Here is a 16,383-nt window from a genome sequence, read left to right as displayed (position 1 = left end):
TTTGTATTACCAATTTCCTTTTTTCCTATTACGGTAAGATTAAAATAAGAGACTAAGAGCAACACTAAAACTAGAGCCTGCAAGATCAAAACCAAGACCAAGACCAACCGAGTCTTTATCTTGGTCTTGGTATTTGACGTTTGCTCATCACTATCTTGGTCTAGTCGTGAAATTCCTCATCGCTAATTTCTCTAATAACCATTTATGATTTGGCTATTAACTCCGTTAGTTTTAGTTCTTTAAATTTAAATAGAATTTGCATAAATTATGTAGTAACTGTTTATTTTCCTATTTATAATTAACGGTTAAAAATTTGTGACGTGCAATTTTTTTTACATAATTAGAGTGTAAATCAATTTTTTATTTTCTGATTAAGTTGTTTTTATAATATACTTATAAGAGAATTTTTTATATTTATTGTATTACTTTAAATTTATTGATTTTTTGGTTTAAATGAATTGTGTCGTGACACTTTTAAGTTTAAAAAATTTTACCAACAGACCTTGCAGTGGAACACTGTTCATTTTAGAACCTCTTTTAGTGCGAAGTGTACAAGATAGATTAATAGCCGTAAAAAACTCATCGCAACTTTATTAGAATATTTGGGTGGGAAAGCGGTAGTAATGGCCCTTTATGTCCCTTAAGTGCTGTTAAGGAGGTGTCTAACATTGTCATATTACGACGTAGTTTCAATAAAAAAACATGTTTTTAAAAATTTCGTTTGTACTTACCCTTTCATTGAGAACCAACTGGGTAAAATTATTTTTATGAGGTTTAAAAAAATCATGGTTATACCGCAAAATAACTTTATTTTAGAACTAAATTTAATAAAATAATTCATCATATTATTCATACTGAGATCACATAAAATAAAATACCAGCATGTTTATAGGAATTCACTATTCGGAACATCGACAAAATCAGACAAATAAACCGTATACGAACGACATACAATAACTCATTTCAGGGATTTCAGATTTCAATAGCATATACTTCTTTTGACTATCTGGAACCACAGGGCGTCGAATAAACTGAAAGACCTCTTGAAAACATCTTAATAGCTGGTTATCGCGATCGCCATGGAACCAATCATTTATTAGAACAACATCGCCATGGAACCAATGGTTGTCCATAACGCCAAAATATTGCCATTATTTTTTAAAATTTTCAAAGTCAAATAACTCGGCTATTTTCAATTTATTTTAAAAATGGTAAAGAGAAAAGATATTTCTTTTGACTAGATCTACCACCCCTGTAATTATCTACACTTATTTCTGGGATACTCTGTATAGTACAAAAACAACATATTATTAAACCCGTAAAGCGGCAAGCTTCAAAATAATATCTTTCAACGTGTACCGGTATACTCTTCGGTACTATTCATCTAGCCTCCGTAAAAGAACAGTTAGGCCGTACCTTCTCATCGATAGTACTCCTGCCACCAATCGTAAGCAAAGAGAGAATTTCTTCATTCTTAAGTAGTGTCGAAATACTTTTCCTGCGGTAAAGACATTTCAAGTTCAAGTACAAACTGTTCGGTTTTACAAACATCGGAAAATATCGCGAATATGAAAAAATGTGTATATTATGTTGGAAATGTGTACCTTGAAAAAAAGATCAAACTCAAACTCATAATTTGAATATAGCAGCTTAAAAGTTAGGAAACCAAGAAAAAAAATAAGAACCCAGGTAAACATTCAAAATACCTATATTATTTTTTCAGTTTTTTAACTTCCCGCTACTCGCGCTTCGTGTTTTTTAAGTACTCATTAAAATACTATTTATTTAAAGATTTTCTATGTAGAAAGTGCCTTTAGTAAAGATCCAATAAAAAAGATTGCAAGACTTGCGAGAGCCTCTGCAGCAACAAGGCTAAGACCAAGACCAAAGCGTGGAATATTTTAATAGGTACCCCAAATAATTTTTAATGACAAAAATTAAAATATTAAAATAAAAATTAGATGTCATATTAGTAATTTGTACAATATATCCATTTTTATCCAAATTACAACAATTTCAAATATTGAAAAACTTGTAATCTGTAATTAAATATTATTTGATTGATAGATTTTAGATATCCATTTGGTACACTTGGGGCAACTAACTCAAGATTTTCCTATCATGATTTCTCGAATAGAAATAACACCTCTCTTTGCCATTTTTTGCACATGTAATGTTTAACATTATGTACTTTAGTAGATCTTGATGATGTCTCAAATGTATATGTTTTACATCCAACGATATTCAATAATAACCGAAATTTAATAATAACCGAGTTAAATTGAGTAAGTGCTGAACATAGCTATTTAATATTTCTCGATTTTCCTGTTAGTGAACGAACACCATATACCGCGTGCGTCTCAAAAGTGGCTCACCCCTATGACTTTTTTATTTTCTTAGATAAAAAAGCGAGATTTGGTATGTTAGGATATGACATAAATTAGAATTGATTGACGTATTCAATTGTTTTTGCCCACTTCCAGTTTCACTGGAAATGACTACAACTTTTAATTTTTAAATGGCACTCCCGGTATATTTTTCCTTTATTCGATAGAAAATGACACTCTGAATAGAATGACATATCAAATGTCTAATGATTTTCGTGGCTTGTGTCCGGGCTCGTTATAAGATGTCAAATCGTATTTTTAATCATATCTCAATTTTTTCAAACGGAACAATGGTGGCTCATTAGCATATTTGGAACAAGCATTTTTTTACGAATCATTTCGTACCACACACTTGGTATTTCGAGTCAAATTGTCATTAAACCGCATGTTACAATTTCAAATAAACTATATACCAAAATGTCGGAAGTTGACATATGATATGTCATTCTATTCAGAGTGTCATTTTCTATCGAATAAAGTAGAAATATATACCGAGGGTGCCATTTGAAAATCAAAAGTTGTAGTAATTTCCGGTGTAACAGGAAACAGGAAGTGAGCAAAAACAATTAAATCAATCCCAATTTATGTCATATAGATACTAACATACCAAATCTCGTTTTTTCATCTGAAAAAATAAACCAAGTTATAGGGGTGAGCCACTTTTGGGACGCACCCGGTATATAAGAAATAGAATTCGCAACCAACTTCGGCAGTACAACATATGATCTTTGAAAACATTAGTATTTAGTTGCAAGCAATTGCATTCTTTTTCTATAAGAATTTAAGAAAGTTTTCTTTTCTTTTTCACAATCAATTATTTCGTGCAGAATCAGTATATGATCAGATACAGTTTTGTCGGCTTCAGAATGAGGATCAGCCAGTGTTTGGGATGCATTCCTTTGTCTTGCTCTAATGAGAAAATTCTACGATTCTGCTACCATTTTCCGCAATGACTAAAGAATATAAGGACACGTAACGCCCCTATACGGGCTGCAGCAAAATTTGTGACCTTAGGCGCCTATTTTTATGGTGGCAAACAATGAGTCATCAGCTGGTCACCAACAATAATTTTAGTAATTTTTAATAGTTTGTGTGTAGTGAACTTTGTATAAACTTTATTACAATGCTGATTAGTTGTTCAGCTTTCAAATGTAAAAGCAGCAGTGACAAGAAAGATCCAGGAGTTACGTTTCATAGGTAAATAAACAGTACGCTCCACCTTTTTAGCGTTTTCTTAAGTTTTCTTATTGAATACGATAATTATTTTTCTGATGTTATATGTACTTGATGTGTGCTATACGTCTATACTAGTTTTGTACCTTTTGTCAACATTTTAATACGTTTTTTCGTAATTAATTAGTATGATGCCACCACCTACACCATAGGCGTAGTCAAAACATTTATCAAAAATATAAATGTCCCTTCAACTAGCTAAGTTAAGAAAAAAATATGGCCACGGTACTGTTTGGTGCCATGGTAACAATTTGCTCTCGGGTGTTATTTGTCCTTGAATTCTTTAGTCATTGATTTTCCGTATATTACTAGAGATTATTCAGTCCGGAACAATTAAAATCACCAAAAGATTGATATCATTTCCCACTACTGCTAATAAATTAATTTCATTTATAAGCTTTTTTTTTTGATAATGAGGATATCGGGATCCTCTTCAGCTTCTTGCGAATGTATATTTGCCTCATATAATTTTATGGCATATCACCCATTAATAACAAATAAAGGCTTTAGGTAGTAGAGATGAGCGGTCAGTTTAAAACTGTCAATTTTGCTGGCTCTTGCCCCAAAACAGTTTGTTTAGAGAAAATTTATATAAACAAGAATTATAGAAAGAAGGGTTATTTACAAAAAGTTGATAGCTTTTGAGTTATAAGTAAAATACCACGAACAAATCTTTTTCAAAAACTTTAGTTTCTGGCGAGTCGCCTGGCCCTTGACTCACCCTGTATATACCGACTTGTTGACTTTCCTGTTAAATGGTAAACAAATTTCCTTAAAGAAAAATTAAGACTTTTCCAAATAATTCATCGATTTCTATAAATTTCATATTAGTAGCAAAATTACTAAGTAGGACAATCAATGAACGGTACCTGAAAAGCAATTAAGGTCGTGTTTAAAACTGAATTTGTGACTCTTTTGTAGCGAATAAAGACTTTTAGATCATAGTATAGCAGTTTAATGGTATAATTCTAGTGCAATAAAATCTGATTTAGTAGTTGAAACAATTGATTTCAGCTTAATAATATTCTTCTATATATTTACTTCAGCTGACTAACTTTCTCATTTGAATTATTTACTTGAACTAATTGACTATATAAATACTGACTGACTTTAGAGGCATGAGATTTTGCACGTAGGCTCCTTACGTGCAACACTAAGAAGCGATTTTTGGAAATTCAATTTCAAAAGGGATGAAATCGGAAGTGAAACTTTATGTCGAAATTTGTGTGTGATGATAATGATTATTATTTTATTATCTAAGATTACATACTTTTAGACTGGTCCAGAAGTATGAAGAAATTTTGCAAGAAGGTTCCTTAAGTGGTTTAGTTGATTACTGAGATGCAATTTCTTCAAATTCTTTCTCTAAAGGGTGAAAATTTGTAGGGGTAAAAATTGTAGGGGTAAAAAAAATGTAGGGGTAATTGTAAATTTTTTTTTGAAAATTCGGAATTTTTTTGGAAATTTTTTTAGCTTTTATTTAAAAAAAATAATTTCTTGATAATATGGCAACATAGGTAGTAGATTAAATTAACGAGAAAGAAAAGCCAGAAAAGATCCAGTGGTTCTCAAAATTTTGGCAAAAAAACATTTTTTTTGGAAATTTTCAAAGTAAAATAACTCCGTTATTTTGGACTTATTTGAAAAATGATAAAGAGAAAATATGTTTCTTTTATCGAGATCTACCACCCCTTAAAATACTTGCACTTATTTCTGGGACACTCTGTATATAAAAAAGAAAAGAAGATTTTCGGACGATTTTCGGAAATTCAACCCTTAACCCTTTATAGGTTGATGGTCGCTAAATCGACCACTTTAATTTAACCAACCAGTCGCGTGGAGGTGTGTTATCGTCCAGTTTGTCTGCTATGCTTTTTTTTATGCGTGCCTTGTCCATTTAATCAACCATATCTATACAATGGCGGAATGGCGCGAAAAGTTAACGTAAGCGGTTGAATATTCGACCAGTGAGCATTCGTGACAATGAGTTAGCAGTGTATCAGATAGGTAATAATGGTCGTTTACGCATTTTCTATGCAAATTTCGTGTGATAAAAATTTAAAAATATAGAAACAAATGTATCTGTGACGTTTATTTCTTTTTATTTACTGCACCAAATTTACGGCTCCGATGATATTTTCTGAAATCGTTAACATATACTGTATATTTGCGATCATTTCGCATCCTATGAAACAATATTTGATTTACTTGATATGAGCATATTTTTGAGTAGAGAGCTAACAGAGATAATCAAAATGAATTTTATTTTTTTTCTTACATTGGATGATACATACAGTTTATACATTATATACATCAGATCATTACATATCGTCCCATTGCTGCCAAAAGTCACTAACTTACTTTTATTACTTCCGAGAAAAACGCGTCTAAAGATTCGGTATTAAAATACAACATAAATAGCCAGAAATCGTAGTTAATGACTTTTTCAATCGATTCTCCGCTTCAAAATACAGTTAGTGATTGAATTTTCAGGTTCGGAAAAATGTTATTTAATATTATTAATGTTAGTTGATATTATCTATTAGCTTTAACAGTCTCTGGTTGAAAAATCGACCACTACCCCCAATTCCCTCATTTGTTAACTTTTTGAAAAATGTTAAAGAAGATATCTCTTTTTGTGCTAGTTTATATATTTTTCAAGTCAACTTTATCAAACCAGAAAATAATTAGTACTGCCCTACAAAGGGTTAAAGAGCTAACATTAGAGTAAAAGGTTGTATAAAACTACCTCTTATAATAACTTATTTAGAAGAATGACATTTTGAATACATATTCTTTTAGTCATAATTGAGCACCAATAAGCGATTTTAAGTGATTCATTCTCCAAAGAGGTGACATTAAAGATCAAAGTTTGAAAGAAGACCACTAAAAAACATTTTCAAAAAAGGATCCCTTAAGGGGGTGTAACTAGAGGTCAGTTTTTGACACTGTTTTTTTCTGATGAAATGCCAAGTTTTTTTCTGTTTTGATATAGTACAAATCGGTGCAACATATATAAAAATAAATTACCCCAATGATAGTAGATTACCGATAATGAAATAGAAAGTGGCACAAAAAGTATGTGACAGAATTTTTAATCGAAAAATCTTGCAAGAATATTGCTTTGTTATAAAATAGATTGGCGACATTTATTTCATTGTCATTCGTGCATTGGATGATCATGTTAATTTGTATTAAAGTTATTTGTGTATAAAAAGTGTTACCAATGATTTTTCTAAAGCAGAGTAAGTTAATTTGAAAGAAAATTTATTGCAATTTTTAATTTAGCACGTAGTTGTGGTAAAGTACGCTGAGGATCATTTCTTAGGCATTGTTTCATTTTGTACCAAAGGGTGGATTGTATTAGATTAAGATCGGGGCTGCTAGAGGGATGTGACAAAACTTTAATATCATGTTCTCCCATCCATTTTTTGGTAGATTTAGCCGTATGACATGAGGTTCCGTCCTGTTGAAAGATAAAATCTCTGGATGGATATAACTTTGCTGCACTTGGTAAAAACGAATGTTCAAGGATATCTTGATATTTGGCTGCATTTCCTGTGCCTTCAATAATATATATAATAATATAATAAGTGTAAAGTCCCCAATCCTTTTGCCGACATACAACCCCATACCATGATGCCTATTGTGGCTCAGTTTCTACAAGCTCTTTAATAGAAAAAGAGCATTAAAGTTCACCCAGCCTTTTAACATAGGCCGTTATGTCCGAGGGTGATATGTCTCCTAGGTCTGATAGGTCTAGCGTGGGTTTGCCAAGCACCGCAAACCTGGTCCTTCCCCCAGCGGGACAGGTACATATAACGTGCTTCATTGTTTCGTCATCTTCCATACAGAGTCGGCATTCGGCGTCTTCCACCAGTCCCATCCTCTGTAGGTGTGATCTCAGCCGGCAGTGGCCCGTGTATACTGCAGTGAGCGTACGCGCTGCATTCCTACCAGCCTTTAGGAGTTCACCTGTTCTACGTTTGGATGGCCCTGCTAGGATTGTCTTGACATGTTTCATTCCGGGACTGTCATTCCAGTCCCGAAACGTCGCACCCCTAACCCATTCACAGAGCCTGTCTCTTGCGAGATTTTTTGGCACGCTAAGTGTCGGTCCTGGGCCCACGAATGGCGAGCCTGCACTAGTTTTGGCGAGGGAATCGGCACGTTCATTTCCCTCTAGGTCGACATGTCCCGGTATTCATATTAGCGACACTTTGTTCCTATCTCCTAATATACTGAGTATAGTTTCTTACAATGAAGAATCGTCATAGACGTGCTTTTCGTTGCCTCAAGTGCTTTCAACGTGGCAACGTGGCAACCGAAAATATGCTTATTGTTTTCCCGGTGTATTGCTGTTCCACCAGCAGTTGCACACAGGTTTCAATAGAATATAGCTCAGCTTGGAAAATTGTGGTGTGTTTTCCAAGACTGGTAGATCTCCGTCTTTGGACTGCTGCAGTAAATTCCTGCGCCAGATCCTTTATCGTTTTTGGATCCGTCCGTGTACCAACACATTTCCGCATAGAAAAAAGAATCTCATCCGATTGTAGTTCGTCTACATTCGGTCGTCTACAGTCGGTTTTGTATGAACATGATCCCTCGCGGCCACAGTGGAGGTTCCCACCTGGGATCCACTCTTAGTCAATACAATACCATGATGCCCTGTGGAAACTTTACAGTTCTTTTGAGACAATTCTTACGGAATGCTTCTGTTTTTTTTTCTCGAATCACACGCACTCGGTAATCTCCCACACATACATCAAATCTGCTTTCGTCGCTATAGATAACTTTGTCCCTGTTATGTTTGGTCCACAAAAGTTTTGATTTGGCCCAAATGTACCGATTCCTTTTTTGAGTTTCCGTTAACAATGGTTTTTCTTTGGCCTACTCATATAAGTCAATATCTATCAAGCATACCTTATAAAAACTAAGACCGCTCTTGTGGATATATTTGCGACAACATTCTCTGGAAACATTTATCCCAGTTTCTCTATTCCATCTTGCGGTTACTTCTCGTAGTGTATTTTTTCTTCCCGACTTACCTATTCTAATTAAATGCCTTACACTCCTTTGAGAAACATCAATACTGGCAGTTTCACCATATTTCTTAATTATATTAAAGACAGTAGTTGTTGCTACAGTCAATGCAGTAGAAATTTCACGCATTGTTTTCCCGTTATGGTACTGATGGATAATAATTTCTCGCATTTTTGTATCGGTAGGTTTTCCACGTACCATTGTATTTTACTGGTAATAAAATTGACAGTTGTTAATTATTAATACTCAAATGACGGGTGACAATTCTTATTGACAACACACTACCTACTCGTATGTTTCATTTCAAAGCCCCCTTTGCGTCAGGTTGATAAAACTCAAGAAACGCGAGGAAAAGTAAAACATGGTCCAATATTTAATTGTCAGCATTTTTCGATTATCAAACAATAAACTTAAATAGTAATCAACAAAAAATATATAGTTAAACCGTAAAAATAATTCCATACATCATAAAAAACGTTAATTTCAAATTTACAATTAAAAAATTTTTGAATAAAATAATTTCGGTATTTTATTGGCAAAGTAACTGCTTTTCCAACATATAGTTGTTAGGGCTCGTATATGCTTTAGTCAAATAATTACCACGATCTACTCCTTTCTCAAAAAGAGCCATTTCAACAGCAATAAAACATTATTTTTTAGTTATTAAGTACCGAAAGTACCTAGAATTATTCTTTGATGGCCCAAAAGAACTTTATTGCCTATTGCATATAATTTTTTTAAGCATAATATTTTCAATAATCAAGTTAATCTTATTAATCAATATTATAAAAAAATCATTATCTCAAATAATATTTTCAGTTATGGATGCTGTAACGGCAGCCTCCCACGTTGGAGTTTTCGTATCCACCTTGGTAGCCACCATCACCTATCTCAATTACGACTTTTTCGACACCGAAAACAGACCAATTGACGTTCCCACCGATCAATTGTTGGATAGATACGACTTTATAGTTGTTGGTTCCGGATCGGCAGGTAGGTGAATAATCAACACAATGAAACTTAATTAAGTTCATCACAAGTTTACCTACTTTACACTAGTTTACGATCATTCACAATGTCTATGAAAAACACAATTAAAATTAATAGAATATCCTAGCAACAACTTGGGGTAGTCAGTTGTATCCATAGAGAAAGTCTACAATATTTAGCTTATAAAACAATAAACTTTTGACTTCTAACCACAATTTCTCTTGACGGATGATAATCAAAGGCCAAAATGACATTCTTCCCAAATTTTGAAGTATAATTAGTGGAAAAGTCAAAAGTTTGTTAACATTTTCTACTAATTGAATATTACTACCACTAATTTTGACGTTGTCAATGCTTACATTGGTATTAGAGAAACACACCTCTACGCTTATTGAAACCATTAATTTATTCCACTACTTTGTAGCTTTAGTTGTCGACCAATTCTTACTTGACTAAATTCAAGGAAGGGGGAGGGGTTAAATGTCAATTTTTATCATCTACTTTTCAATTAAATCTGAATGGGTAAAGCTTTATTCAGAACCTCGCAATTAGTGGTTTCCATTACATTTTATACTTTTTAGTTTACAATCATTCATACTGTCCAAAAACACAATTAAAATTAATAAAATATCCTAGCAACAGCTTGCGATAGTCAATAGAGAAAGATTAATATTTAGCTTATAAAACAATCAACTTTTGAACTTTTGGCAAAATGACATTCCTCGCAAATTTGAAGTATAATTAGTGGAAAAGTTAAAAGTTTGTTAACTTTTTCCACTAATTGAAGATTACTACCATTAATTTTGACGTTGTGTATGCTTACATTGTTATTAGAGGAATGGTTGGCAACAATGAATTTAAAAATCGCTCCCTCGATTACGTAACTAATAGTTATTAATGATACAAGTTCGTTACGAACATCATAATGAAACGCGTATAACGTTAAGTTAAGCTTAGTTACACAAGTTACACAAGTTTCATTAAAAAGTTCGTATCGAACGTGTATCATTCAAAATTTAATCTACGACGCGACACGAGGGACGATCCAAAGAGATTTGATTTAATTTAAAATATCAGAGATATCCTCATAAAAATTAAAATTCAAAATTATCAGGTTAGGTTAGTTCCATTTTGACTTTGACAACTCAATTATTGATGTTCAATTTTGTGTTAAGGGGCGTCCAGACCGGATGAGCGAACAGGAGCGAGCAAGAATTCGGGTATGTTCTATGGGAACGCTTAACTGGTGTGGACGGCTCTGCGAGCGAGCGAATGATTGCTTGCTCGCGCTCGACGCTGTTCCACGCCGTGTCGGTACATCAAAGAAAATTCGCTCTATTGCACGTTCGGTTTGGACGGGATTTTGTTTACCAAGTTTGCGATCGAATATCAAAAATGGAATGGCCGAATGAAGTTGTTTTAGAACTAATAGAGGAGTACAAAAATCGCCAAGACCCGTAAGGTTATAGCTAGCCTTTCTCTAGGTGAAATTGTTTTTCGGTAATTGGTATCCCTTTTCATTACTTTTATGTCAATTAAATCTAATAAGGTATTAAAATCTGTAAGTGACATCCGACAAAAGTTCTTAAATTTTCCAGAATCTTCTGTTTCAACATCGTCTAGTAAATTATTACCACCATGAGAAACTCGATTTTTAAAAAGAGTTACCTATGTTCCACCATCTCCTCTGCAGTCGTTTTCTTTTTTGACGTTTCAACAATTTATAAAATACAATGAAAGACGCACAAGCAATAATTTTTTCCGACATTATGAACATGAAGTGCCATACACCGATCAACGCTGAACATACAAATAATCGCTAGGTCTGGACGGATGCTGATCATGTGCTCGAGAGCAGCAGAAATCACGAGCGAATTTGAATAAATGTTTGCTCGCGCTCGTTACTGCTCGCTCATCTGGTCTGGACGCCCCTTTACACGTTCAGTTTTACCAAACAGCAAAAAATAATATTAATATGGGTGATTCTGATTCTGAAAGTGTCCCTTCGGATATTAAAGGCATTGCGCAAAAGGTTGTTGATTCGATATTATAATTAATGTTTACAATAAATAAACGTATTTAGGTACCTTTTTTGCTTGTTTCTTATTTTAAAATTTGTGTGTTATTATGAATTCATAATAGCACTAGTGCACACTAGTGCTATTATGAAAGCCATAATGACATCCAAATGACAATATTAAATGTGTCACAATGACATTGTCGTAGATTAAAGTTTAATTAATATGGCTTGTAGTATCTACGTATAGCTAATTATCCATGGTACAAAGAAAACAAGGTATGATCAATAACGGCTGCAATTTCGTTAAGTTTGCGTATACCACCTGTGACGTCGTACGCCATACAAAAAAATATCCATATTGTTCAATTGCCACTAATAAAAAAAAGACCTAAAATAGGGAAGAATTAGGACATAACCCCAAAAGTTATGTCAAATCATCGCGCTTGACATTTGAAAAATTATTTTCACATTTATTATGTCAACTGTTTGACAATTTGAAATTGGCGCGCGGAGCTTGCCGACCAATGGTGCCGTTTATCACCTGTGACGTAGTGACCAACCTGCGCAATATCATACCTTGTATTCTTTGTATCATGCTAATTATCTGTTGACGATTAAAGCAACGGCTAGAGCAATGCGTGTCCAATGTTAAAAGTAAAGTGTTTTGGTATATTGTGGTGAATAAGTGTTTGATTTTGCTTAAATTTATTAAAAAAATGTCTATACCTATGTGGCGGATTCATCTATCCAAAAAAATCCTTATGGGTTTTTCGCCACTGCACTGCAAGAAAAATCTACAAAATAAAATAGTTATTTTTTGTAAACACTTCTGGCGTTAAACCTAAAAGGACGCTGCTTGTCAGAAGTTGTGTTTACAGTAATAAAAATTTGCCTAACAAATAAAAAAAAATAAAAATGTAATATACCAAATACCCTGTGAATGCGATACATTTTACATTGGTGAAACATCTAGACCCTTAAATGTTAGAATTAAAGAACAGAAAGATTATTTAAGAAAGGGAGATTTTCACAAATCTAAGATTTGTCAGCATTCATGGGACACAGGGCACAGAATAAATTTTAATAACGCCAAAATTATAATGAAAGAAGCGATAGCCTCTAAAAGAAAAATAAAAGAGGCTTTTTTAATTCAATCTAATAAAAATAAATGTATTGCTCATGCATCTGTAGATGTTAGTAATGTATGGCAATCGCTTCTTTGATTTTAAAGAAGATTACATAAATAAACATAACATACGTGAAATTTAAAAATAATCATACAGAAAGTTTGGGCTTTTTGGTTTTACCTTATTAAGTAATTATCAGGTAGTAATTGTTAATTTTGAAGTTTAACTTAATATAATGTCTTTTTAACAGAACGTCAATGATTTCTTGTAGACGTATCTGTTTTAAAAAGTAAAGTGTTCTCGAATAGTTCAATTTAAATATTTTAAATAGTTTTTTTCTTGATTCTTTATATTTTTTTGCTTCCGACGACGGAAAGAGAAAACTTTCCGAAACGTTAAGCATTTTTTTTCTTTGTTAGGCACATTTTTATTACTGTAAACACAACTTCTGGCAAGCAGCGTCCGTTTAGGTTTAACGCAGAAGTGTTTACAAAAAATAACTATTTTATTTTGTAGATTTTTCTTGCAGTGCAGTGGCGAAAAACCCATAAGGATTTTTTTGGATACTTAAATTTATTGTTAACCAAACGGAGAAAATCGGAATACACAATTTCAATCATTGCTGGTAGCTCCGTACATTTTAACTACTTTATAAAACAAAACATCTCATATTAAATATTGCTTCCTAGGGGCGGTCGTAGCCAATAGGCTTAGTGCGATAGAGAAATGGAAAGTACTACTCTTGGAAGCAGGTGGAGACGAAACTGAAATATCGGATGTTCCCTTAATGGCGGCGTATCTACAGCTATCGCAACTTGACTGGAAATACAAAAGTGAACCACAGGGGCAAGCATGTTTAGGTAGTGTAAATAGTCCAATAAAATAGGCCTTCAAATACGAAGTTTTGGTAAAAACTTGAATTTTTGATATAAGTTACTTTGAAAGATCTAAAAACGAATTGTGAAAGATTTTTTTAAATTCAACCCCGAGAAGGGATGAAATAAATAAATAAAGTATTATCACAGATTATAATCTTTGTTTTTTCTTTATTGTTTTTCGTGGTTCCAATTTTCGGAATCGGGCACTAGTTAGGTGACTAGTTTGCGCACATAGCACGCCCACTTATGGCCTCTAAAATTGTGCACAGTGCCTGACCGGCACAGTTATTAGAGAGATATCGGAAAACCGAATAGCGTCATCCAGTATTTACGCGTACCTTATTATGGTTACGATATGCGCGGGTCAACGCAACACCCGCTAATAACATTACCGCCTGACGTAATTTGCGGATCAATTACACCAAGAGCTCTTTCTAAATAACCTCTGATGATGTTTAAAAATTGCTTAAATGGGCATGTGCGGGTATTTGACAACCGGAGTCGGCCGGCGAGATCTTTTATTTTAGGTTATGTTTGAATTGTTAATTGAATTATTGCTTTAGTTTTATTAGGTAATTTGATATTTAAGTAGCTGGGATTAGTTTTAATTAAATAAATATGGCTCAAAATATGGATTCCACCTCTTCCAATACTAAAGAACCTATAAAGAGTCTTAGGTTTACAGCAGATGACGACTTAGCCCTTCTAAGAATTTGTTGCTTGTTGTCCTAAACCCATTGGCAGACGTTGAACAATAAAGCACTGGAAATAAGCACTTTAGCCCTTTAGTTTTAAAATACCTAGTAAACAAAACAATTTCAAAGTTTTAAATTCAAAGTTAGGTTAAGTTTAAATAGCGGACGCTACGCGATCAGAATTCTTTCCGATCCGATAACTATAAATGAAGAGAGTTAATACCACCTTACGTAAAGGAAATAACACCTGGCCTTATTAACATCCATGCACGCTATTCGGTTTAGCGATATCTCTCTATTACGCTGTTTATTGTTATTTTACGCGAGTTTATTTTTGCGCACAAGAAATTTGACTCGTTTGCACATCGTCATAAAAAACAATTTTCGTACCACGAATTAGGGACAAGATTTTTATCTGTATACTTATAGGATACCTAATCTGTGGTATTATTTTCGAAATTTCGGAGAAACCGTAAGGATTAGAAAAAAAATTCAAATAAAAGTTGTAGAGCGTCAGATTTCACATAAAAATGGTCTCGATACTTTTTTGGCTCAAATCAAAATTAACCGAGATAGGGTAGCTAGAAGCTAGGGCACAGCTTTAATTAAAACATTTTTTTCAAAGTACTTACCGTTTCTCTGAACCGTTTCTCTGAAATTTGGAAAACCTTGTCTTCTACTAGTAGGAGTCATATTGACACCAAAATCAAATTTCTCACGCCAAAAAACTCCCAGACACCAATGTTCATCCAAATATTGACGTTACTTCAGAAATTATTTAGAAAAAATTGAAATAAAAATGAAAATTCTACACCCTGTATCTCTGAAAGCAAGCATTTTAGGACATGCATTTATACGAACTTTTTTATTCATTTTTATCTGCAGAATAAGGTGCCGAAGTTTCCGGAATACAGTTCGGATCACTCTGTATATTTTTCACTTCTTGGGGGTGAATTTAAAAAAAATGTGAATTGAAATTTATAATTTCCGAGAAAATTTCAACCCAAATTTTAAATATATGAATTTTTCAGCAACTTATGATTTATTTTAAATTTCTATCATCCCCTAGCTTCTAGCCACTCTATCTCGCTTAATTTTGTGATTTGAGTAAAAAAGTATAGAGATCATTTTTATGTAAAATTTGACTCTCTTCAACTTTTATTTGAACTTTTTTTCAATCCTTACCGTTACTTCGAAATTTCGAAAAAATCATTTTATTTATTTATTTCACCCCTTCTCGGGGGTGGATTTAAAAAAAAAATTCACAGTTCGTTTCACGATCTTTCAAGGTAACTTATATAAAAAATTCAAATTTTTATCAAAGCTTATAACAAAAATTAACTTTCTCAAAACACTTTGTATGTGTTAAATAAGCGCAAATATTTGAGAGGTAGTATATTCCGACCCCTGAAATATCTCTATGAGGCTTTTTTTCGCGAAACATTTTTTTTTTGAAAATTTGGAATTATTTAAAAAAATGGATTTTTTTAAGTTCCAGTCAGAAAATATAATTTCTTGATCTGTGGCAACATATTTAGTAGATTAAATTTAAAAGAAAGAAAACCTAGAAAAGATCCAATGGTTCTCAAAATTTAAACAAAAAATCATTTTTTTTTTAATTTTCGATGTAAAAGAACTAGTTTATTTTAGACTTATTTGAAACACGGTAAAGAGAAAATATGATTCTTTTATCGAGATCTACCAGCCCTGAAAATATATGCACTTAGTTAAGACTCACCTGAAGTGGTTCACCCCTATAACTTCTTTATTTTTTCAGATAAAAAAACGAAATTTGGTACGTTAGTATATGACATAAATCTGGAATGATTAACGTATTGAATTGTTTTCGCTCCCTTCCTATTTCACCGGAAATTACTACAACTTTTGATTTTTAAATGGCACCCTCGGTGTTTTTAGGGTTCCATATCTCAAAAGAAAAAACGGAACACTTAAAGGATCATTTTGTTGTCTGTCCGTCAAGACCGTCATTTTCTATCCATTTACTTTTTT

The 16,383-nt window shown here is 33.1% G+C and overlaps 2 protein-coding genes across 2 annotated transcripts in view; one reads left to right on the top strand and one right to left on the bottom strand.

Annotated features, from left to right (window-relative positions):
• The window catches only part of LOC115879988 (flotillin-2), a 398,348-nt gene that overhangs the window by 12,878 nt on the left and 369,087 nt on the right, over positions 1-16,383 (bottom strand). The gene's annotated exons all lie outside the window — the stretch shown is intronic.
• The window catches only part of LOC115880015, a 50,747-nt gene continuing 41,171 nt past the window's right edge, over positions 6,808-16,383 (top strand). Inside the window, exons 1-3 of the mRNA XM_030897119.1 lie at positions 6,808-6,865; positions 9,483-9,656; positions 13,490-13,660. Coding sequence (XP_030752979.1) covers positions 6,847-6,865; positions 9,483-9,656; positions 13,490-13,660 — 364 coding nt within the window. The 5' untranslated portion in view covers positions 6,808-6,846. The remainder of the gene's footprint in view (positions 6,866-9,482; positions 9,657-13,489; positions 13,661-16,383) is intronic.

This window comes from Sitophilus oryzae, unplaced genomic scaffold (assembly GCF_002938485.1).
Source record: "Sitophilus oryzae breed Bouriz unplaced genomic scaffold, Soryzae_2.0 scaffold_1604_pilon_pilon, whole genome shotgun sequence".
NCBI lineage: Eukaryota > Metazoa > Arthropoda > Insecta > Coleoptera > Curculionidae > Sitophilus > Sitophilus oryzae.
The sequence above is the reverse complement of the archived record's forward strand: the minus strand, read 5'-3'. Positions and strand labels throughout refer to the sequence as shown.